Source organism: Staurois parvus, unplaced genomic scaffold, assembly GCF_062004578.1.
Source record: "Staurois parvus isolate SC_StPar_1 unplaced genomic scaffold, SC_StPar_1.0 ptg000361l, whole genome shotgun sequence".
NCBI lineage: Eukaryota > Metazoa > Chordata > Amphibia > Anura > Ranidae > Staurois > Staurois parvus.
In genome coordinates, this window is record NW_028318157.1 from 927,547 (window position 1) to 952,301 (window position 24,755).

A 24,755-nucleotide genomic window follows, 5' to 3' on the forward strand; every position below is an offset into this window, starting at 1 on the left:
GCACAGGAGGAGAAAGCTGTGGGGGATGGAGTGGTGGGAAGAGTGGAGGAGGTCGGTCACTTTAGCAGGGGGTGGGGTAGGCTTCCCTGAAGAGATGATAAAGGTTTTACATAAATAAAAGCTGATCATTGTAAGCAGCCCTGTCCGTGTTAAATTGTTTTTCCCAACCCTGAAACTGCAGGAGAGCCTGTTCTTTTGAAAAACAACAGATTTACTGGCTAGATCACGAGATGGAAATAAAAAAAAGAAAGCCTAAAAAAGAAAAACAATCACGTGAAATAATTGGTAATCTGCAATATAATACATTTTTGCTTTTGGGTTTAATACTGATAAAAGCATATATTACACATAAAGTGTTTAAAAATCATTATCAGCAATAAAGAACACTTTATTGCTCATACATAACCATTATTGTTTAGTCTGTAACCCATACACTACTGACACTTCCCAACAGTAACGTTGTTTGCGTCTACCAAATTCAAACCATCGCTGGGATAATCAAAGTATAAATCTAAAATTCTGAACTTGATTGATCACTGTAGATAATGGCTGTTCAAAGTGCTAACATGAGGTTCCCTACAATATAGAAATTAGAGTTAGGGATTGCCATACACATTACAATCTGACCATACAATCTTTGTACAATCAGCTTCGGACTTACCAAAACTATTTAATATGAGCACTTACCTAATCTAGCAGTATATGAATAGTTACTTCTGTACTGCCACTTGTAAGATTACTATCCTCAAACATGAACTAATCAAGCTGCTGCGAACACCTTAAGCCCTGGTTCACACTTATGTTGTTTTTCATGCATTTTAAACCGCAGTGATACGCATGACATGGAAAATAAAATGAATTCCTGTGAGGGTCATTCACATCTATGCAGTCCACATGCACTGTCTCTTGAAAAATGATCGTGTGCGTCTTTGGACGGGTGCGATCCATAGATTTTGAGTTCCATAGGGTTGAATGTAAATCGCATGTGAAATGCTTATGTGTTCCCATCACATGCGATTCAAGCAGTCTCTTGAAAAATGATCGTGTGCATCTTTGGACGGGTGCGATCCATAGATTTTGAATTCCATAGGGTTGAATGTAAATCGCATGTGAAATGCTTATGTGTTCCCATCACATGCGATTCAAGCTGAAAAGCCTGAATCGCACTTGAAAACGGAAGGAATTTGCACCAGTTCAGTGTGAACCTAACCTAAATGTGTTCCCATATCAAATCTTATGTAACTTTTAAAATCACCTGGTGTTGCGTTGCTCTATAAATGTAAATAATAGAACTACAAAAAAACCCCTTACAAATACACAATTGTGCCACAAAACATTATTAAGTCATACAGGCTTAATACTACAGCTCCTCTTCTTCAAAACAATTATATTGAGACCAATAACCAAAAATAAATGAAATTGTGATCAGGTAAACGCTACCACAAATCCAGCCCTCCAGCAACTCTAAAAAACAATGCACATGTAATGCAAAATGTGCACAATTGTGGAAATAAAAATTCTTTACAGTGTTTAGATGTTAAAAAAAAATTCTTTACATTAAACATGAAGTTTCAATAGAATGACTAATACCACAACACCTTCGTTTCAAAGAAGTAATCTGGCACCAATATGTATATATAAATGAAGGCAAGTAATGCCACGACTCCAGCGCTCCAGGAGCTTTCAATGGCAAGCTGTAGAAATAGGAAGAGTTAACCCAACCACAGCACAATGCACCCAGCCTGCGTGGTTAGCAGGTAAAAGCACCCTCAGCTCGATTCATCCAAGCCATGCCCACAACATGTTTCGCCCCAGCTCTGGGGCTTAATCATGGAGGTCTTTTAACATCAATATAAAATAAAAACAGCACATATGTGAAAATAAACGTTCTTTGTATTCACTCACGATGACCATATAACCAGAGTAGTGCTGCTGTCGCTCCAGTTCTCCACTGAAAAAATATCAAACAACGTGCTCCACCTATTTGCCTAGACCAGTGGTCGGCAAGCCGCGGCTCTTTACACACTTTAATGCAGCTCTTCTGTGTGCTGGGCGCCTGCTCCCCTCCCTCCTCTCGGGCAGCCGCCCCAAAAGTCAGGACTCTGCAGCTAGCCCAGCAATGGGCAAACTACGGCCCGGCGGACCTTTTAATCTGGCCCGCGGAGCGTGGCAAACATTGGCTGTCAGGATGTAGGCGGGGCAGCGTGATGAACTCCTCTCCTCTCACAGTCCACCCTGAAGACCGGAACGGCGCGGGAACACGGCGAGAGGAACGCGCGGAGCAAAGGTAAGTGAATTGACACAATATGGGGAATGAATTACTATGGGGAGTGAATTACTATAGGGGGGATGAATTACTATAGGGGGGATGAATTACTATATGGGGGATGAATTACTATGGGGGATGAATTACTATATGGGGGATGAATTACTATATGGGGGATGAATTACTATATGGGGGATGAAGTACTATATGGGGGATGAATTACTATATGGGGGATGAAGTACTATATGGGGGATGAATTACTATATGGGGGATGTATTTTCAGTTTTAAAAATGTGGCTCTCAAAATAAATTTCAATCGTGGTTTTGGCGAGATTTGGCTCAGTTGAAAAAAAAAGGTTGCCCACCACTGGCCTAGACTCTTACCTCAGACATTGGACCCATAATGATACTGGTGTAGAATACTTGTCCCCTTCTCATGGGGTAGCTGGTGGACAAGATTTCATTTCCAAAAGGACAGGGATTTTTCATCCAGTCATCAAGGTATGTATGTCCCCTTTACACCAAGGTATGTATGTCCCCTTTTAAGGGGTTAACCCTCTGTGAAAAGGCTGAAGGCAAACTCTAAACAAACAATTCACCCCATAGTGTAGTATTTCTTAATTGTGTCAAATTAAAACTTCTTGCACTTTTATTGAAAAAGTTGACAGCATTATCAATAAAATTGCATTGGTATTCTCAGTTTGATGTATTGCTACTCCACTTCCGGATTGAAAAAAAAACGGAAATGGTATCACCTGGCTCCACCCAACGTGTTGCGTCATAGATCACATAACTTCATTCTTGCCCTTTGGAAGTGCCATCTTACCCACCAGCTACCCAATGAGAGGGGACAAGTATTCCAGACCTGTATTCTTATATGGATCTAAAGTTTCAGGTGAGTTTCAGCACATGGAGGTGGAGCACATTGTTTGGTATGTTTGCAGTGCAGCACTGGAGTTATAACACCATTATCCTGGTTATATGGTCATTGTCAATGAACACAAAGAACTCCTATTTTCACATGTACACACACACACACACCTGTTGAAGAGCTAGAGTTGTGAAATTACTTACCTTCATGTATACATAATGGTGCCAGATTACTACTTTGAAGTGCAGTTGTTGCTGTATTAATTACTCTATCACATATTCACATTTTGTGTAAAGAATTTTTCCACAATTCTGCAAGTTTTTTCCTTTGACATACATTGTTGTTTAGAATTGTTGGAGAGATGGATTTTTGCATATTGGGGTCAATAAACTAAACTAACTAACTAACTAAAGACAAAACTTTTTTTTAAGTTTTGGAGAGAGTGGACAGGGACTAGAAAGCCTGTCAGGTTTTTATTGCTGCATGTGTTCATGTTACAGAGATTCCCCCTCTCTATTTGTCCTATTTACTGTTATCATTGAAAGTAAAAGAAAATCCTGAATTTTGGGTTGTCCCCAGAAAAGTAATAGAGGGGAAATCTTGTAGTGGGGACACTAGTTCTGGTGACCTGGGGGTCCCCAAGGGATTCCCTTAATTTGCAGAGATTTCCTCACACTTCCTGTTTGGCTATGGGACAGGAAGTGAAAGGAAATCTCCAAAATTGGACACAGATGGCGGAAAAAAAAAAATCTGACAGGGGTTATAACTCTCCCTTACTCTATCCAAAATGAAAAAAAAAAAAGGTTTTGCCTATAGTTCTACTATAATGTTGTTTGGCATGATTTTGTGTATTTCTAAGGTTATTTTGTATTTCTATTGTTTACACTTTCAGAGCAGCACAACACCAGTTAATTCGAAAAGAAAATGTAACCAATTTGTAACCACAGGCCCTTAAACTATGTTTTTGGTAAATCTAAAAAGGAGATTGTATAATCAGATTATAACGTGTGGTGACCTTAAGGACCCCTACTCTGAATATAGCTGTATATAATATTGCAGTCTTACTAGCATTTTAGAAATCTTTAGTTCCTCTGCTAAAATCTTTAGTTCCTCTGACCGAATCAGCTGTTCACTCAATACCCCCCAGTGCAAAACTGCAGCACATAAATAAAAACAAAAACTGTAGTAAAACAGGAAAAAGATCTTCCATGAAGGAGGGTTAAAAGCAGTACAAGGATCTCCTAGAATCAGATGACATCGATCTGATACTTAGAATGAGGTTTACATATTGGTAGAGGTGTTCTTTGATTGAACACATGGCAAAGCAAAAGGGGAGGTCCTTGTTAATGATCCATGAATATAATCAGTCAGTCCTCGGTCAGTCTTCTAGCTGCTCCTCCAAAAATACTATAATCTCCCAGTACATCTCCATATAAGACTGACATGTACAAATTTAGCATTAGAGTACTCTCTTGTCCTGCAGGTTTAGCTTTTCAAAGATGGGTTTCTGTTTTCAATCTTCTTTTGCCGGATAAACTTGTGTAGTTCTTGCAGTTCCCAGGGCCCCAGACTCTGATCCACTCCCGGCATCAGCTGGCTGCTGAGGGGTGACACAAGGTAACCATTTCGATACAGGAAGTACCGTTTGCAGCATTCAAAAGTGCTGAACATTAAACCGTAATAAGGAAAAATCTGACAACAAATAAAAGAGGAAAAAACATTAGTGGATAATATATTATTCTGTATTTAAAGTGATTTTAAACCCTCACCTTACAAGAACAACCCATTAAGTTTAAAATAGAAATGAAAAGGTAAAACATGTGTATAGATAAAAAAAAAAACATTATAAATACCTTTTTTACCATTTTTATAAAAGGGATCACATTCCCCCTGTTCTCAGTTGTATAAGAGCTGGGGAGGAGAGACAGCAGTACACTGATCTTCCCAGTGCAAGGCTGTGCAGGATGGGGGGGGGGGGGTGTAGTTAGCTGAAGTCTGATCATTGGAGGAGAGTACACAGAGTTCACAGCACAGGTAGAGAACTGACCATGCTGTGCTCTCCTGCCTAGTGTAGTCAGTTATTAATAGGAAGGCAGAGGGACAGGCAGAAACACCGGGGATTTCATACAAAGGAAGCAATACAGACAACAAGATACTTTTTCATACAAGCAATGGTACAGCAGGGATATATCAGGAATTGGAAGTGTTTTATATATACTTTAAAATTTATTTTATCATCAATATTTGTGATTGGATTTACAGTATATGCGAAAGAAAAGAACCAGGAAGACTATACAGTTTGGGCTAGAAGCTTTCCTTGGCATGCAGAGACATGCTGGAGACTGAAAAAAAAAAATAATAATCACAAAACAGCATTTTGTACAGCACAGGCACATTCATTGCCATTGTACAGTGTTCACCATGCTTACAATTGTGGGGGTATCATAGCCAATGTAAGGCTCCAGGAACTTGAGAGATTCACGTAGGCAGAGTGCCAGTCTTACAAGTTCATGTGAATGGGGAGTGGAAGGGCAGGGAGCAGAAAGCATGAGGCTGGCACAAGCTTATCAGGGCTACAAAAACGTGAATGGGAAACGGTTTGTAATCATTCTGACAGCTTGTGTATCATATGCAGGAAATTCAGACATAAGATCTGTGTGCAGGCACCCACAGCCCAGATGCATATCTTTTAGATCATACGTATGAGTAATTATATCTTTTGTGTAAATGAGTCCTTACTTCATGTGCCCATAGGTTTCAATGGGTGGTCGGACAGAACACATCCCAGCAGCTCTTTAATACAAAAAAAGCAGTTCCAGCTGCTACAATATTCACCCTATTTCTAGCACTGTCCCTCACAAACATACCCAATTTTTAATCCAGTGACGTTTCTCCTCTGAGCTGAATGACACACAGCATCATTCAGCCTACTTCCTGTGATCCCAGGGCTTAAAAAGCCTTATAGAAATACACTCCTCTACTAATTTTCTATTGTGGTCCAACAACCTACAACATTTTTGGACTCAAAATGCAAGGAATGTTGGCAGCCCTGCAGATTTCCTCTCCTTCTCCATAGCAGACAAGAAAGTTGTACTTTTTGGGTGCTTTCATACTTGCCAATGCTCCTGCTCAGTGATTAGATGTGAGAACCCCAGAAGGGATTGCTACAATTAGCTGCAAGAGGCAGTACCATTGAAAGCATCGGGAGGGCAACGTTCAGAATTCTTATGTTCCCACCTGGCCTTCAGACTTACCAATGTAGATGGTGGGTAAAGAAGGGCCTATATCATATAGGACACTTTCTAGACGACAACAGGCATACACATCTCCTCTTACTTTGTTCAACATCTTGAGATGTCCTCCTCAGAAAACTTTTGGTTAGAACACATTTTATATTACTTCCAATCTCTTCAGAAACTTACTCCTGACATCATGAGAACAATTTTTGAAAATAGATGCTTTCAAGATATGGTTCAATGAGGGGGGCAATCTCTGTGTTGTACAAGGTATTCCTTAGCACACCTTCTAAATTGTCTTACCAACTGGCTAGGGAAAGAGATTCAGGAGTGGAAAGAGATGTGGAGAATTGGAGGGCCTGGAACCCACACATCCACAAAAGGTATTATGGATGTAGCTTTAGTTGAGGCTAGATATAAAGCATAATCCAGATGGTACTTGGTCCCGGAGCAAATGTCGAAAACAAACCCTGGATCCTCCTTCCTATGCTTCTTGAGATGGGGCCAGGTGAGAACAGTCTTACATGTATAACAAATGGAAAAGAAGCGAGCGCCAAGGACAATTAGCAGCTGATACACCAAAGGCAACCATAAAATACCTCATAAAATACAATACAACATAGGGGTGTAGCGCTATATAAATATAATTAAAAGCATATAATAAAGTGCCCATATAAAGTGACAAAAATGCAATTCACATATAATAGAGAGCACGAAACAGTTCAAGGAACAATAGTGACTGATGTGATCAAAACAGTCTCTAAAAGGTGATCCGTGTTTTCCTGGATGTTCACTCAGGTGGTGTGTCAGAAGGAATATTAAAAATGCACACTCACCAGATGAAAAATCATAATGCGCAGTGTATATGATATTTAGCCGGAGGTCCCCCTTAAAAGGGGGTCAGCAGCCTGGTCAGGTCCAAGAGATCTCCTTCCTCTCTGGTAAACTGCCACACAGCTGCCGTCCTCCAGGTATGGGCTCTAGGGTAGTATTGGCTCACAAAAGTTTGTAACCGCAGTCCTTGCCCTTTCCATCTTTATCAAAACCCTCCGGTAGTCTGTCTCCTATGCTTCTGGAGATTGGGCCAGGTGAGAATAATCTTACATGTATGGTGGACATGCCCTAAAGTTAGACATTTCTGGTTGCTAGTTTACTCCTTGATATATTCAGTAACCATGGTAAATATTGCAAAGAATGCTTGGGCATCCATCCTAAATGAGCCAGTTGAAAACATTCCACAACACGCTCTATATTAGTTTATTTTATATTTTTGGTGACCAAGACACAATCTGCATAGTGGTGGATTAGCGGTCGGGTGGATTTGGACTTCTAGGCATGTATATCTCTCTCTACTCTTACCTTTGCCCTTTTTTCATTCCTTCCCCCCCTATTCTTTAGTTAATACTCAGGTATACAGTGCATCCAGAAAGTATTCACAGCGCTTAACTTTTTCCACATTTTGTTATGTTACAGCCTTATTCCAAAATGGATTAAATTAATTTTTTTCTTCAACATTCTACAAACAATATCCCATAGTGACAACGTGAAAGAAGACTGTTTTAAAATCTTTGCAATTTATTAAAAAAAAACAAAACAAAAACACATGTACAAAAGTATTTACAGCCTTTGCCATGACATTCAAAATTGAGCTCTGGTGCATCCTGTTCCCACTCTTGATCTTTGAGATGTTTCCACAACTTGATTGGAGTCCACCTGTGCGAAATTCAGTTGATTGGTCATGATTAGGAAAGACATAAACCTGTCTATATAAGGTCCCAGAGTTAACAGTGCATGTCAGAGCACAAACCAAGCCATGAAGTCCAAAGAATTATATGTAGACCCCTGAGACAGGATTGTATCAAGGCACAGATCTGGGGAAGGATACAGAAAAATTTCTGCAACATTGAAGGTCCCAATGAGCACAGTGGCCTCCATCATCCGTAAATACAAGAAGTTTGGAAACACCAGGAATCTTCCTAGAGCGGGCCGCCTGGGCAAAATGAGCGATCGAGGGAGAAGGGCCTTAGCCAGGGAGGTAACCAAGCACCCAATGGTCACTCTGAAAGAGCTCCAGCATTTCTCTGCGGAGAAAGGAGAACCTTCCAGAAGAACAACCATCTCTGCAGCACTCCACCAATCAGGCCTGTATGGTAGAGTAGCCAGACCGAAGCCACTCCTCAGTAAAAGGCAAGTCTGCCTGGAGTTTGCCAAAAGACACCTGAGGGACTCTCAGACCATGAGAAACAAAACTCTCTGGTCTGATGAAACAAAGATTGAACTCTTTGGCCTGAATGCCAAGGGTCATGTCTGGAGGAAACCAGGCACTGCTTACCACCTGGCCAATACCATCCCTACAGTGAAGCATGGTGGTGGCAGCATCATGCTGTGGGGATGTTTTTCAGTGGCAGGAACTGGGAGACTAGTCAGGATCAAAGGAAAGATGAATGCAGCAATGTACAGAGAGCACTCTGGACCCAAGACTGTTCATCTTTCAACAGGACAACAACCCTAAGCACACAGCCCACATAACAAAGGAGTGGCTATGGGCCAACTTTGTGAGTGTCCTGGAGTGACCCAGCCAAAGCCCAGACTTGAGCCCGACTGAACATCTCTAGAGAGATCTGAAAATGGCTGTGCACTGACGCTCCCCATCCAACCTGATGGAGCTTGAGAGGTACTGCAAAGAAGAATGGGAGAAATTGCCCAATAATAGGTGTGCAAAGCTTGTAGCATCATACTCAAAACGACTTGAGGCTGTAATTGGCGCTAAAGGTGCTTCAACAAAGGCTCTGAATACTTATGTACATGTGTTTTTTTCGTTTTTAATTTTTAAGAAATTGCAAAGATTTCAGAACTTCATTCATGTTGTCATTATGAGGTATTGTTTGTAGAATGTTTGAGGAAAAAAATGAATTTAATCTATTTTTGAATAAGGCTGTAACATAACAAAATGTGGCTGTGCATGGTAGCCAATCAGCTTCTGACTTTAGCTTGTTCAATTAAGCTTTGACAATAAAACTGGAAGCCGATTGGTTTCTATGCAGAGCTGTACCAGATTTTGCACTCTCCAGCTTTAGTAAATCTTCCCCACTCGGTACCATATAAGAGCTTAGTTATGCTGCTACTTATCTATGACATTCTATTTTGGCCCTTTCTTGTTCAATTGGGCCCGAATGAGGACCGCAAGAATTAGCTTACTGAATATTATGTTTGATATTGCTGTATATTGACCACCCCTGTGCCTCTAAGCTCTTCTTTGGATGAATTGGGCTCATCTTTTCTTGGTTATTTGTACATTTTTTTTACATCTTTGCTACCAGAAAAGTTAGGCTTTCTTCTTTTTGTGGAAAATAGCAAAAACGATTGTAATAGAAAGAAGTGGGATGCTTTTGGCTCCTGCAGCTAACTGAGCCCACTCACACTCATTCAGTGACTGGCTCTGGATGCAGGCAGCCTGCGTCCAGGGCATGTCACTTGCACGTGATTACTGCATGAGCGATCATATGCGAGTAGGCGCCTTTAGCTGCAGAACTCTCATTGCTTTCAATGGGGCTGCCTCTAGCAGCTATTTGTGGGAACCCCTGCTGAGGTTCTTGCATCCAACTGCTGAGTGGGTGCATTTGCAAGTGTGAAGGAAGTGAGCTAGGTATACCTGATTAGATTCCTTGAGATAAAACACAGGCAGAGCGAACAGGACAACTCAGGTTTTTTGGCAAGATCAACAGGTATTCTTTTTACATTTATTGAACAGATGTAAAAAAAAATGCATCCAATGGGATATTTAACAAACCAAATGAGAGCAAATAGATCTTCATTGTTAGTCTTTACATGCACTTTAAAAGAAAAGAAAATTACCTTCAGTAAATTGGCAGTCAATCCATTCCAAAGGCTCATTACTCCTTTTATCTTTACAATTTGTCTAAAACAATCAAGGACTCCATTAAAGTGGACATCAACTGCCCCACAATGAGGAAGGATGTGGCTCTGTGCCTGTAAAAGAGATAAACACATTTACATTCAATGTGTACAGAAAACTGCAAGTCTTCCTCACCACAAAGATGACCACAATAGCCTCTAAAGCCAGCCATACATGGATTGAAATTTGGCCAGTTCAGTAAATTTCAATCCATGTATGGGGGGACAGTAGTTGTACAAAAGTCAATCTACTGATCGACTTCTGTACAACCAGCCTGTCAGATAAATGCCACTCGATGAGCGCTATACCTGGCAGCGCTGAAAATTGTATTCATGCAGCAGGGAAGTCTCCTCACTGTCAGAACACAAGTGATTCTCCCATCCACCTCGAATGTGTGGATGGGGGAATTGGGTCAGTTTTTTTGTTCAACCTGCTGGTTGAATGAAAAAAAAAACAAAAAACAAAAGAATCATCTATGGGCCGCTTAAAGGGAATTAATTAACAACCCTATCCTTGCACAAGTGTCATATCAGGCTAGGCTTCGCCTGTTTAAGGAGGACCCCCCCATAACACAATGCATATAAACAAGTACACTTACCTACAGTATGTCCACACTGACTTTCCTTCTTGTGGATCTCTTATCAGGCTTCCTTTGTGTAGCTGGTGTCCCTGCTCCCACACTGCCATTTTAAAAAGCATTTAATCTTGCATATATGCAAGATGAAATGTATAAATACATGTGCTTTGTTTGGCGCAAGCGCTGTATGACATTACATTCATCATTTTTTACAAATTGTTATTATTATACAGTATTTATATAGCGCCAACAGTTTGCTCAGCGCTGTACATTACAATGGGAGACAATACATGAGACAGTACAATAACAATACAATACGATACACAAGGGTTTCGAGGGCCCTGCTCCTTGGAGCTTACAATCTAGGAGGGAGGGGATAGTGGTACGGGAGGAATAGCTGTGGGGGATGGAGTGGTAGGAAGAGTGGATATCGGCAATTAGCAGAGGGCGGGGTAGGCTTCCCTGAAGAGGTGGGTTTTCAGGGTGCGCCTAAAGGAGAGGAGAGTAGGTGATAGTCTGATGGATTGGGGTAGGGAGTTCCATAGGATGGGTGATGCCCTAGAGAAGTCCTGGAGGTGGGCATGGGAGGAGGAGACCAGGGAACTAGAGAGAAGGAGGTCTTGTGAGGAGCGGAGAGTGCATTTTGGGTGGTATTTGGATATTAGGTTGGTGATGTAGTTTGGGGCAGAGTTATGGACAGCTTTGTACGTCAGTGTTAGCATTTTGAATTTGATGCGTTGGGCAATCGGAAGCCAGTGGAGGGATTAACAGAGGGGGTGGCGGAAACGGAGCAGTTGGTAAGGTGGATAAGTCTGGCTGCCGTATTCAGGATCGACTGAAGGGGATAGCCTGTGGTGAGGCAGGCCAGTGAGGAGGGAGTTGCAGTAATCGAGTCATGATATAATGAGGGAGTGGATGAGTTGCTTAGTAGTTTTCGGGGTTAGGAATGGGTGTATTTTGGAGATGTTGCGGAGGTGGAGTTTGCATGAGTTTGTTAGCGATTGGACTTTGGGCTGGAAGGACAGATTGGAGTCTAGAATGACACCAAGTACTCTGGCTTGTGGGGTGGGACTGATGGTGGCATTGTTGGTCGTGATGGAGAAGTCGGGGGGGGCGTGGGCTGGGGGGAAAACTAGGAGCTCGGTTTTGGAGAGGTTCAGTTTAAGGAAGTGGAGCGACATCCAATCTGATATGTCGTTCAGTAGGCTAGTGATTCGGGAGGAGACTGAAGGGGTGAGGCGAGGGGTCGAAAGATAGATTTGCGTGTCGTCGACATAGAGGTGGTAGTTGAAGCCATGAGAGTGTATCAGTTGGCCAAGGGAGGAGGTGTAGATGGAGAAGAGAAGGGGCCCGAGGACAGAGCCTTAAGGGACCCCAACAGAGAGGGGGAGTGAGGGGGAGGTGGTAGCGTTACAGGTAACGCTGAAGGAGCGTTGTGATAGGTAGGACGAGAGCCAGGAGAGAGTGGAGTCTCTGAGGCCAAGGGAGTGTAGTTTTTTGAGGAGGAGGGGGTGGTCGACTGTGTTGAAAGCCGCGGAGAGGTTGAGGAGTAGGAGCACTGAATAGTAGCCATTAGCTTTGGCGGTTAGCAGGTCGCTGGTGAGTTTGAGTAAGACAGTTTCGGTGGAGTGTAGGGGACGGAAGCCGGACTGCAGGGGGTCGAGGAGGTTGTTGTCTTTGAAATGGGAGCTTAGGCAATTATAGACTAAGCGCTCAAGGAGTTTGGATGTAAATGGCAGCAGGGAGATGGGTCTAAGGTTGTTCAGGTCGGTGGGGTCCAGTGAGGGCTTTTTAAGTATGGAAGTGATGTGCGCGTGCTTCAGAGGGGAGGGGAATGTGCCAGAAGAGAGGGAGAGATTAAAGATGTGGGTGAGGGAGCATAGGATGGAGGAGGAGGGAGATCGTAGAAGTTGTGAGGGGACAGGGTCGAGGGGGCAGGTGGTGAGGCGGGCTTCAGAGAAGACCTTAGTGACCTCCTCAGTGGTAGTAAGGTCGAAGGAGTGGAGTGTTGAGGGGGTTTCAGTGTGAGGGATGTTAGGTGGTGTGGAGGTCTGGACAGTGGTGAGGCCAAGGGAGAGGGGTGTTGAGGGGTTTACCATGTGAGAGGTGATAGGTGGGGTGGAAGTCTGAGCAGCGGCGATGTCCCTGTAAATTGTGTCAATCTTGTTTTTAAAGTGATTGGCAATCTCGTGGGAGGTGAGTGAGGTACTGGGTGAAGGTGGGGGCAGAAAGAGTAGAGAGTTGAAAATAGAGAAGAGCCAGCGAGGATTGGATGAGAGGGCCTTGATGAGGGTCAGAAAGTAGGCTTGTTTGGCAGTGTGGAGGGAGGAGGTGTAGGTGTGGAAGGCAGATTTATAACGGGTGAACGCTAGTTGGGATCTGGTTTTGCGCCATAGTCGCTCCAGCGCGCAACTGCATCGTTTGAGAGTTTTGGTATGATCAGTCTGCCAGGGCTGAAGCGGTAGGGGTCTGATGCTTCGTGTGGTTAAAGGCGCTAGCGAGTCTAGAGCGGTTGACAGCGAGTTGTTATAGGCAGTCATGGCAGGACAGGGGAAGGATGCTGTCGTAAAGTTGATCAGCTGCAGAGTGGAAGAGGGCAGGGTTCAGGTTGCGGAGGTTTCGGTTGGTGATAGTTTGACATTTGGAGGGGTAGGAGTTAGAGGATGAGGAGACAGAGAAGGTAATAAGGTTGTGGTCAGAGGGAGGGAAGGGGGTGTTTGTGAGGTTGTGGGGAGTGAAGAGATGGGAGAAGACAAGGTCCAGGATGTTCCCGTCGGAGTGGGTGGTGGATTGTATACACTGTGCGACTGCAAAAGAGGAGGTTAGGTGGAGGAGTTGGGATGTAGCCGGGTTATTGATGTTGACAGGGATGTTGAAGTCTCCAAGGATGATGGTGGGTAGCTCGGAAGAGAGAAAGAAGGGTAGCCAGGCGGAGAAGTCATCAAGGAAGCGGGATACGGGTCCAGGAGGCCGGTAGATTACAGCAATCCTTGGGGGGTTGGAGAGAAAAGTCGGATGCAGTGGTCCTCAAAGGAGGAGAAGGATAGAGAGGGGGGGTTTGGGAGGACTCGGAAGGTGCTCAGTGGTGACAGGACAAAGCCAACCCTACCACCTTTTTGACCGTTGGGTCTGGGTGAGCGCGTCCAGATGAGACCTCAATAGGAGAGTGCTGCAGGGGAGGTAGAGTCAGTGGCTTGGATCCAGGTTTCCGTGATCGCTAGGAGGTTGAGGGAGCGGGAAACAAAGAGGTCGTGGATGGTGGTGAGTTTGTTGCAAACCGATTGGGCGTGCAGGAGTGCACACAAAAACGGAGGGGGTGTTTTTGGGGAGCAGAGGGACAGGTACTAGGTTGAGGGGGTTGCGGCAGGACGTGGAAGTGGGAGGGTGCCTTGTGGGTGAGCGAGGTGGTGGAGGGCCAGGGTTCGAGGAGATGTCCCCCACGGTTAGGAGAAGAAGAAGGGTGAGAAAGGTGGCATGGGAGCGGGATGTGCAAGAGCGTGTAAGTCTACCAGTGGAGGTGGTTGGGTCAGTGGGAGAGTGGAGTATTAGGAGGAGGTGGTGAGTGCCGTAGAGGGGAGAAGGAAGCAGTGAGGGCGCAATGTACAGTTGTTTGGGAGGAGCAGAGGGATATGGAGAAGAGCTTTTGGGAACGGAGGAGAGGAGTATGAAGAGGAGGAGTGGTGGACAGGTGTGGTGGGAAGCTTTGTTACAGATAGTCTAGCGTGCCGTGGCGTATCTCGCCACTGTAAATAAATCCTTCCTTCAAGACCTAGCAAGACCGATCGTTTTTAAAAAAAATAATTTTCTGCAAATTAGTTTATTGCTGTATGGTGCATGTGTGCATTGAAATCATCATGCATTCCATCTCACGCATGTGCAGTATGAAATATTATTCAAAATGGTAGCGCAAGAGCAAGGACACTGTCTGCACAGAGGAAGTCAGAAAAGGGATCCACAAAAAAGGAAAAGCAGCATGGACATAGGTAAGTGTACTTGATTATATTCTATATTATTGCCATTCGCGAGATCTCAGGGAGAATTTTTTATTTTAAAACAGCAAATCTGTTTAATGCTGTATGTTGGAGACAGAGGGCATGACTTCATGTGCATCTCGCCCATGTGCAATATCAGCATACTACAAGATTTTGCAGGTTAGGTATGGGATCTCCCAGAAGGCACCAGTGATGTTGCCATCCCAGGGGGTGTCTGTGCAACTGGGGCTATGTCACTAGCACCTTCAGGGGAACCACAAAGTGGACACAAAACAGGAAAATTTTAAGGTGAAAGTTAGTAAAAAGGGGGAAAAGGTCTGCTTGTTGACATCTAGGAATCATATGAAAATCTATTAGTATATGTGCAGCTTTAGAAAATCTGTCCCAATCACTACTGTTCATCCCCAAGATAAGGAAGGAGTGCACACACGCACACGACGTCAGTGTGTGTTCAATGGCTAGGTTTAGTCTAGAAGCAGCCAAAGTACATATGAAATCTGTATGAAGACATGGTTGGAGGGCAAATAATGGTACCAGTGCATTCAGTGTAGGTTTCTGATATTCAAAAAAAAATGGACTGCTAAAAAAATTATTATTGGCTTATTCCCTTAGGCTAGGTTCACATCTCCGCACTCCTGTGGGCCGCGTTTTGCGCGGGCATGAGAGCCCATTCATTTGAATGGACTCTCATGCCCCGGGACATGCAGGGAAGAAGTCCCTGCACAGGAACCGAGGATCCCAGTACAGTTGCGATTTCCAGTGCAGGTGGCGTGCCATGAGAATTAATGGCCCCCGCCAGTGGGTCCGCATTCCTCTGTGTGAGCGGTGCGGCTACACGGATTTTTGTCTGGATCTGCAGCGAAACCATCCGCACATATGTGAACCAAGGGTAAGTCAATGCTAACAGTAATAAAACGGGTAAAGTATAGTCACTCGTGGCAACCAGATTTTAATAGACTACATTCAGACCAGCAAAATAGAATTTCTGATTGGTTGTCACAGGTTACTGTAGTTTCTATTTTTAAATTATTACAATATCAATGTACAACTTGTATAATGTATTTTGCATTGGACAGCTATCATTCGTTAATAAGTGATACTGAATTATGTAAATTAACTGATCTACTGTGAAATAAAAGATAATAATTCTATGAAAAGAGTACACACTGTACAGTAATATGTAGAATGTGTGTGTAGTGCAGTACTGTGTCCTCCTTAGCTGCGAATAGCTGATCTGTGTACTACGCCCAGAACAGGTAATTCCAGTTTAAAACCAGCAGGACACAGACACACAGGCTGAGTTTATAACCTGGAGTAAATGATCAGAAACTCCCACAGTCACAGCAAACGGATTATTCCTTGGAAGATGAAGCTACCATTGTATAGTAGTGACTGGGTTATCAATAACGTATATACTGCACACAATTAAAAAAAATATTGGCGGTTTAATAACACTGCCATACAACAGACACAAAATTGTATTTAATGAGACAGATTTACTATAGGATCACAGAGTAATTAATACATTCCTCCCCCTGCTGCTCAAAAGTAGCATTGTTCCAATATAAACTCTGCCCCTGACTACTTCTTACAGGATAAATCCAGAGCAGAGTTTGCAAAGCTGTCAGTTTCCCGTGTGGGATTGAAAGTGCAGAGACTGCAAACACACCAGACAGCATTGTGAACAGACAAATCTACATAAGAATGAAATATCTCATAAACAGAACAAAATAAAAAAAACCTGATATAAAACAAGGCAATGTACATTATTTAGTAAATGTTCTCTTTACATTTGTCAGATAAATTTAGGGCTCTATTCACACTCCATGTAGCGGGAACGCGCTCTTCCACTAATTTTTTTTACATGTTTTTAATGTATTGCCAAGGGTCGCACATAGGGCGGCCCATTCACTTGAACAGGCTGTCATATGTGCAACAAAAGCGTCAAAGAAGTTCCAAAACTTTTTCAGGCGTGGTTCATTATGCATTTTTTTCAGCGCTCATTTTGCCATGATTTCACACCTGTCGCACAACAAAATCGCACAGCATTTGGGATTCCATTAAGAAATGATAGCACGCAAGAATGTTGCGTGTTTTTTCACTTTTCTGAAAATGCAGGCAGGAGGGTGCAATTCTGCCTGTGTTTTCACAGCAGCCAAGTGTGAATAGGGCCTTAAATAATGCTAATTTATATTTTAGATTTTCAATTTCCATCAGAAAACACTGAAGAGTGACAGCAAAAAAAGGACAAAGTGGTCCATCAAGTCTGCCCCAATGTTTTTTCTTTTTTAATTTCTTTTGTCCGAGTATAGATCTAATGTTCATCCCAAACTAGTTTGAATGTTCTTGCTGTTGACTGCTCACTACCACTGCTGGAAGTTTATTCCAAGTCTCAACTACTCTTTCGGTAAAATGGTTACTTCCCAAGATTATTTTTGAACTTTCCTCCTACTGGTTTGAGGTCATGTCCTTGTATCCTTGATCTTAAAGTGGAATTCTGGCTGAAAAAACAAGTAAATAGAAATCAGCAGATACAAAAACTGTAGCTGCTGACTTTTAAAATACAGACACTTACCTGTCCCTTGGTCCAGCGGTATCCTCACCGCAGTTGGTTTCACCGGCCGTCTTCTCTCCCCGATGCCGGGATCTTTAGTGTGGGTACCTGGCTGTGACAGCTTGCGGTTTCACAGCCGGGTGCCCACTACGCATGCATGGCCTAAACATGGCCTTCAGGGATGGTGGTCAGTAGGAGGAAGAGTAGTGCCCCATCATTGGCATTAATGGGAGGAATAGTGCCACATAAGTGTTATCAATAGTGCCCCATTGTTGATGTCAGTGGGAGAAATACTGCTTCATATCATGGAGACGAATAGTGCCCCAAGGGCCGGATAAAGTCTAGCAAAGGGCCACATGTGGCCCTTGGGCCGCTGTTTGGAGACCCTTGGCCTAGGCAATCGCAGCGGAAGTGGGAGCGGGTACCTGTCAAATTCGGGTACCTGTCAAATTCGGAAGTGGGAGCGGGTACCTGTCAAATTCGGGTACCTGTCAAAGCTCCGCTTTAACTTTATATTGACAGTACTACCCTTCTGAACCTTACTGACACCTTTAATATGTTTGAGTCATATCTCCCCATTCTCTTCTTTCCTCAGGACTGTACCTATTAAAGCTGGTCATAGATGGATCGAATTTCGGGATTCCTCCATTGAGCAATTTTCTTTCCTTCCACCAAAGAAAATTGCATAATCTACAGTGCCTTGAAAAAGTATTCATAGCCCTTGAAATTTTCCTCATGTTACAACCAAACATGTAAATGTATTTTATTTGGATTTTATGTGATAGACCAGCACAAAGTGGCACATAATTTTGAAGTGGAAGGAAAATGAGAAATGGTTTTCAAAATTGTTTACAAATAAATATCTGAAAAGTGTGGTGTGTATTTGTATTCAGCCCTCCTGAGTCAATACTTTCTAGAACCACCTTTCGCTGCAATTACAGCTGCAAGTCTTTTTGGGGATGTCTCTACCAGCTTTGCACATCTAGAGAGGGACATTTTTGCCCATTCTTCTTTGTAAAATAGCTCAAGCTCTGCCAGATTGGATGGAGAGAATCTGTGAACCGCAATTTTCAAGTCTTGCCACAGATTCTCAATTGGATTTAGGTCTGAACTTTGACTAGGCCATTCTAATACATGAATAGGCTTTGATCTAAACCATTCCATTTATAGCTCTTGCTGTATGTTTAGGGTCATTGTCCTGCTGGAAGATGAACCTCCACCCCAGTCTCAAGTCTTTTGCAGACTCTAACAGTTTTTCTTCTAAGATTACCCTGTATTTGGCTCCATCCATCTTTCCATCAACTCTGACCAGCTTCCCTGTCCCTGCTGAAGAAAAGGATCGCCATGACATGATGCTGCTGCCACCACGTTTTACGGTGGGGATGGTGTGTTCAGAATGTTGTGCAGTGTTAGTTTTCTACCACACATAGCATTTTGCTTTTAGGCCAAAAAGTTCCATTTTGGTCTCATCTGACCAGAGCACCTTCTTCCACATGTTTTCTCTGTCCCCACATGGCTTCTCGTAAACTTCAAACGGGACTTCTTGTGACTTTCTTTCAACAATGACTTTCTTCTTGCCACTCTTCCATAAAGGCCAGATCTGTGGAGTGCACAAAGAATAATTGTCCTGTGGATAGATTCTCCCACCTGAGCTGTGGATCTCTGCAGTTCCTCCAGAGTTACCATGGGCCTCTTGGCAGCTTCTCAGATTAATGCTCTCCTTGCCCGGCCTGTCAGTTTAGGTGGACGGCTATGTCTTGATGTCTTAATAGGTTTGCAGTGGTGCCATACTCTTACTATTTTCAGATGATGGATTAAATAGTGGTCTGTGAGATGTTCAAAGCTTGGGATATTTTTTTTTATACCCTAACCCTACTTTAAACTTCTCCACAACTTTTTCCCCTGGCCTGTTTGGTGTGTTCCTTGGCCTTCATGATGCTGTTTATTCACCAATGTTCTCTAACAAACCTCTGAGGGCTTCACAGAACAGCTGTATTCATACTGAGATTAAATTACACAGGTGGACTTTATTTACTAATTAGGCGACTTCTGAAAGTAATTGGTTCTAATAGATTTAAGTTACGTGTATCAGAGTAAAGGTGGCTGAATACAACTGCATGCTACACACTTCAGATATTCATTTGTACAAAATTTTGAAAACCATTTATCATTTTCCTTCCACTTCACAATTACGTGACACTTTGTGTTGGCCCATCACATAAAATCCCATTAAACTACATTTACGTTTTTGGTTGAAATATGACAAAATGTGGAAAATTTCAAGGGGTATGAATACTTTTTCAAGGCACTGTATGGGCTGTTTTAGTTACTAAAGTCTTTCTGGAAATGTTTTATCCCCCAGACCTTTCTCAGATTTTCTTGCCTGTCTGTCATACTCATTCTATCTTATCAACATCTTTTAGTAAGTGAGGTCTCCAGAACTGGACACAGTATTCTAAATGAGGTCTATCTAAAGATCTATACAGGGGAATCAAGACCTTCTTCCTCCTGCTGGTAATCGCTCTAGTAATAACTAAAGATCTCTACAGAAGAATCAGGACCTCCTCCCTCTTCCTGGTGACAACTAAAGGTCGATATAGAAGAATCAAGACCTCTTTCCTCCTGCTGGCAATCATTCTAGTGATTCACCCTAAAGTTCTATTCGCTTTTCCCACTGCATGGTCATACTGCTTGAGCTGTGGGCCTTTTTTTCAAATGTTTACTAAGCTGATCTTAACTGCTTTGCTGAGAATTGTTGAAGTTCATTTACATACACCACTGAATTAAACCAAAATTCCCCCACTCTTCCTGTTTCCTTCCCTACTGGCTGCTAGATGTGATGGGAAGAAAAGAGAGAAGGAAGACAGCAGACAGCCTGGATTAACATTTTTTTAAATTTAATTTCTCCCTGTAGTTTGGCTTTAGGAGTTTTAATGAACCCCTATATGACCCAATCCCAACAAACAACGCCTGAATTGAGAGCATCTTCTGCCAGGGGGTCCAGCTGTTTGTGTCCAGTCCATTAGGTAATAATGCAAGAAGCAGTCATTCTACATTACTATGCATTTGAAAACAAACAAGGTGAACTATTCTAGATATCAGGATTTGGGATGTTCCTAATAACAGAGTTATGAAAGGGCTGAAATACAGTTTGCGCATTAGATCTTTTGTGGGCAACAATGGTCAAGAACAAAAATTTTACACAAGCTCACTCTAAATGAGATTGCCCTCTCTGCATTCCACTAGTACCTCCATATACATTCAAGCAGTATAGTGGTTGGGTTATCAGGTTCATGCTGATACAGTCTAAGCAAAGATCAAAAGAATTGGTTCTTTTCCAGTGTGGGTAACCACCCATGGTCTCCACAGAGACAAGACTAAACACTGTTTTAGCAAAGGACAGTGATCACAAAACTGGTCAAGCAGGAACTGACCACATTAGAGAGAAGTTTGTTTGGAGTTCACTCTATTGTACTTATTCAATAAAAATTGCAATCAGAAAAATTCTAGGTATAAAGTACAGTAACCCATAGCAACCAGGGTTCAATTTGATATTGTCAGACCAGTACTAGATCAATTTTGGTTGGTTGCTATGGCCAATAAATATATTTATTAAATCTTCAGTAAATGTATTTTTAGGTTAAGCTAGTCTATGGACCCGGTTATGACTCGATATCTGTGTCTGTGCAGTTGAACACAGATTGAGAGAGGGAGGAGTAGCACTAGGAGCCAATCAGGCTCTGCTGCATGCATATGTACTAATAGGAGAACAGAGAAGAGCTGCTGCTCCTTCATTGTCCCAACATAGGCTGGGGGCAGGGAGGTGATCAGGTTTTACTGTTTAACCATTTGTCTACTGAGGCATTTTTTTCCATTTTTTTTGCACATGCTAGAAAAATCTAATTTTTTTTTCTAGAAATTACTTTAAATCCACCAAATAGTATTTTTTTATGATCACGCAATATTAGCAGATTTATCAAATGCGTATTTTCAGGAACAAATGCACTAAAATGAATTTTACAGCGAAACAAACACACCAATTTTTTGGAAGATATAAAATACTGATAAATACAATAAATACTGTAGATACCAAACGTGTCAAATCTCATAATTGTGCATACCTGTTAAAATGTAAAAAAAATATGATACTCAAAATTCTCCATAGACAACGCTTTAAAAACCTTTACAAGTCATCAGTTTAGAGTTAACCATGAACAATAGCACTAGAATTATGGCACATGGTAAAATTTAAAATTTTTATTTCCTCGAAATTACTTCAAACTCACCAAAAAGTATATATTTTCTGAAAGCAGAGACCCCAGACAATAAAATGGTGGTAGCTGCAATTTTTATGGTCACTCAATATTTAAAAGCCTTTACAGGTCATCAGTTTATAGTTACTCATGAAATATGGCCGTAGAATTATTGCTCTCACTGTGACATTCTCGATGATACCTCACTTGTGTGTCACAACTGACATTTACATGCAGGTGCTTGCACTACACTGTGATTTTTATATAGGGTGTATACAGAGGAGACAGGGGTACATTAATATTTTAAAATTATTTTTATTGTATATACTTTTTTTTTACTTTTTTTTACTTTTTTACTTGTTATCACAAATCAGCTAATAAGCCCATTATGTGATTGCAAGGGCAGATCGTGTTTGCCTAGCTGCATCCTTGCCTACACCAGCCAAGGAATTACAGCTGTGACCCCAGACGTGATGTAATAGATGTCACTTCTTGGGTCATTAGTCACAGGAGAGTTCAAGGAACATCTGAGTTCCTCCTGCTTACACCAGGGAAGCGGTTTTCTGCTTTCCTGGGCTCCCCAGTAGAATGCAAGGGCCCTTGAATCACCGCATCTGCCGCCAGCTCCCCATTGAGGGCCCCGTATAATGATCAGGCGGATCTAGAGGAGCCTGATCAATTTTATCAGAAAGCACTTTGCCGGCTCTTAAAGCCAGTATCAAGCTCACATAAGCTTGACCAAACTCGGCTTGACTGAACCACTTGTCTACCATGAGGTCCATAAACATACCTTGGAAGACAAGTGGTTATAGCGACTCTGCCAAGAGAAGAATATGGGGGCTGCCACTGTTGACCTCTCCTTTGAGAATGTTTATTTCCTGGCTGTCATACTAATGCTTCTGGTACAATGCTTTCTGAGCCTCTGACCTGCAACAAGTACAGGGATAAGTAACTCTGAAGTTTTTCTGACACTCATTTACTGCATACTTGTTGCAGGTCTGTGACTTAAAAAAAGCTTTTTGAGGCAGTCACAGCCAAACAATTAGCGTTGGCAGAAGAGGCCCAGTTATAGCAGCTCCCATACTTTTCTCATGACAGAGTGATTTTAAATACGATTTTTTTTCCTCCATGCAGTAGGGCTGTGCCCGCACTGCATGGTTTAACGGCTTGTTTTTGTCTAGGGGATTAGAGAGCCCAGATATACTCCTCAAATCCGCCACTTCTCCCAGCATAAGACTGGTACCTGCATTCCTGCACCCCCCAGTCTAGCAGTCTTGTGCAGTGGACAGTTTCTGATGTCATCTTGCCCATAGACTGGCTCCGGATGCTAGGACAGCAGGAACAGTCCATGACTTGACATGGGGGAGCGCCATTTTGCGAAGGATTGCGTGAGTATAGGCACTGTGTTAACCCCAAGACAAAACGAGCAGTTATTCCCAGCAAAGGCTCCTTATTCACTTAGTACCCCTCCTTCATTTTAATGGCCGTGCGGAGTGAGACTGTGTGTGTGGCATTTAATACAGTGTAGACAATCTGGTAAATACACCATTGAAATACATGTGTGTGAACTGTTGTACCTGCTGACTATGTTTAACCAGTTTTCTAATCCAGACATCCCTACCAGACACTATACCAGGATCACAACAATATTTTTTCCAAAGTAGCAGAACTTGGCAAAAGGCTGCAACCGAACTGTGAAAGAACAGCAGGACATCTCTGAGCTCTTTCCTCCAATCAGCAAGCTTCATTTGATGAATTCACATAACTCTGTAATGAAGTAAACCAATTGCTCTACAAAGCTGCCCTATCCTCAAACAGCTGAAGTATTTTATGATTATGTTACTGGAATAAAATGGAAGTATTTGTATATGCCCATACTTTAGGGCAGAGTTTCTCAACCGGGGTTCCTCCAGAGGTCCCCCGGAATTCCTTTGGCAATAAGCAAATTCTACTTCTTCTTAGACAAGTTCCCCTTGACACTGTTGATATTTTTACCTGTCTGTAAGGGGTAATTCTTCCCAACTTCTGACCACAAGTGGAAGGAGCATTCTTCCTACTGAGCATAGCACTAATGTATCATGAGCTGTAGATATAGTAATTTTTAGCAGGGGTTCCCTGAGAACGGAAAGTTATTTCAAGGGGTTCCTCTTTGTTGAAAAAGTTGAGATAGGCTGCTTTAGGATCTGATTATGAAACACAAGTGGCATTTTCCAGGTGTTTTACAGTAAGGGGCTATTTCATGGTGGCCTGTACAGTGTTATGATGGGAAAACTGCCATCATTCCTGGCCAAAGTCCAAAATGATTAACATTCCCAGGAGACTTGTGCTCAGCACTTGTGAAATCTCAGCCTTCCTTCACAGAGGTATGTTTACAAACAGGCATGTTGTATACTGTATCTAGCTGGACATTTGTGGCTGGCCACAGTAATACTGATGTTGCCCTGTATTCCCATCTTGTGCTTAGACAACATTTCCTTAGTTCAGAGGGAGGCATTTTAAGCTGAACTCTGGACTAAACAAATATTGTCTAAATACAAGAGCCATGTGTTTTCCTACTTGAGTCTTGGTGTATTCTTGTGCATCTTTTTCAGATCTGTACAGTAATTCAGCATGAAACAACTCTGGTTTATTGCCTTTGTGCAGCAGTTTCTTGTAATACAGACCGGTCATTGCAGCTCTCTCTCCCTGTACAGAATGACTGGTCTTGGCTCCGCCCCCAACCCCTGCAGTGTTCTGTAGCCAGATGACCAGCTTGATCCCACCCACAGTTCTGCTCTCTACATAGCATAGTTATGATGGCCTCACTAAATTTAAAAGGTAACATCTGGATTGCAAAAGCATTTGGAGCACAGAGAGTGAAATTATATAATTTGCGGCTATTGAGGAATATATTTAAATACTTTTTTTGTGTATTGAGTTCAGCTTTTTTTTTTTTAAAGAGGATTCCAAAGACATTACAGAATCACGCTGATTTAATGACTGGAATGATTAGATTCTCAGTTTTAAATCAAGCAACTCAGCTTTATACTACATCGAAATAGTAAGAAAAGAGCACATTTCCATTCTCATCAGCCAAATTATGGATTATAA

General features: G+C 42.4%; 1 protein-coding gene across 1 annotated transcript in view; it reads right to left on the reverse strand.

The window, feature by feature from the left end:
* Nucleotides 1-301: 301 nt before the first annotated feature.
* SLC25A43 (solute carrier family 25 member 43) overlaps nt 302-24,755 on the reverse strand; it is a 48,616-nt gene continuing 24,162 nt past the window's right edge. Inside the window, exons 5-6 of the mRNA XM_089684912.1 lie at nt 10,229-10,363; nt 302-4,829 (exon numbers count right to left, since the gene is read on the reverse strand). Of these exons, the coding sequence (XP_089541038.1) occupies nt 4,623-4,829; nt 10,229-10,363 (342 nt within the window). The 3' untranslated portion in view covers nt 302-4,622. The remainder of the gene's footprint in view (nt 4,830-10,228; nt 10,364-24,755) is intronic.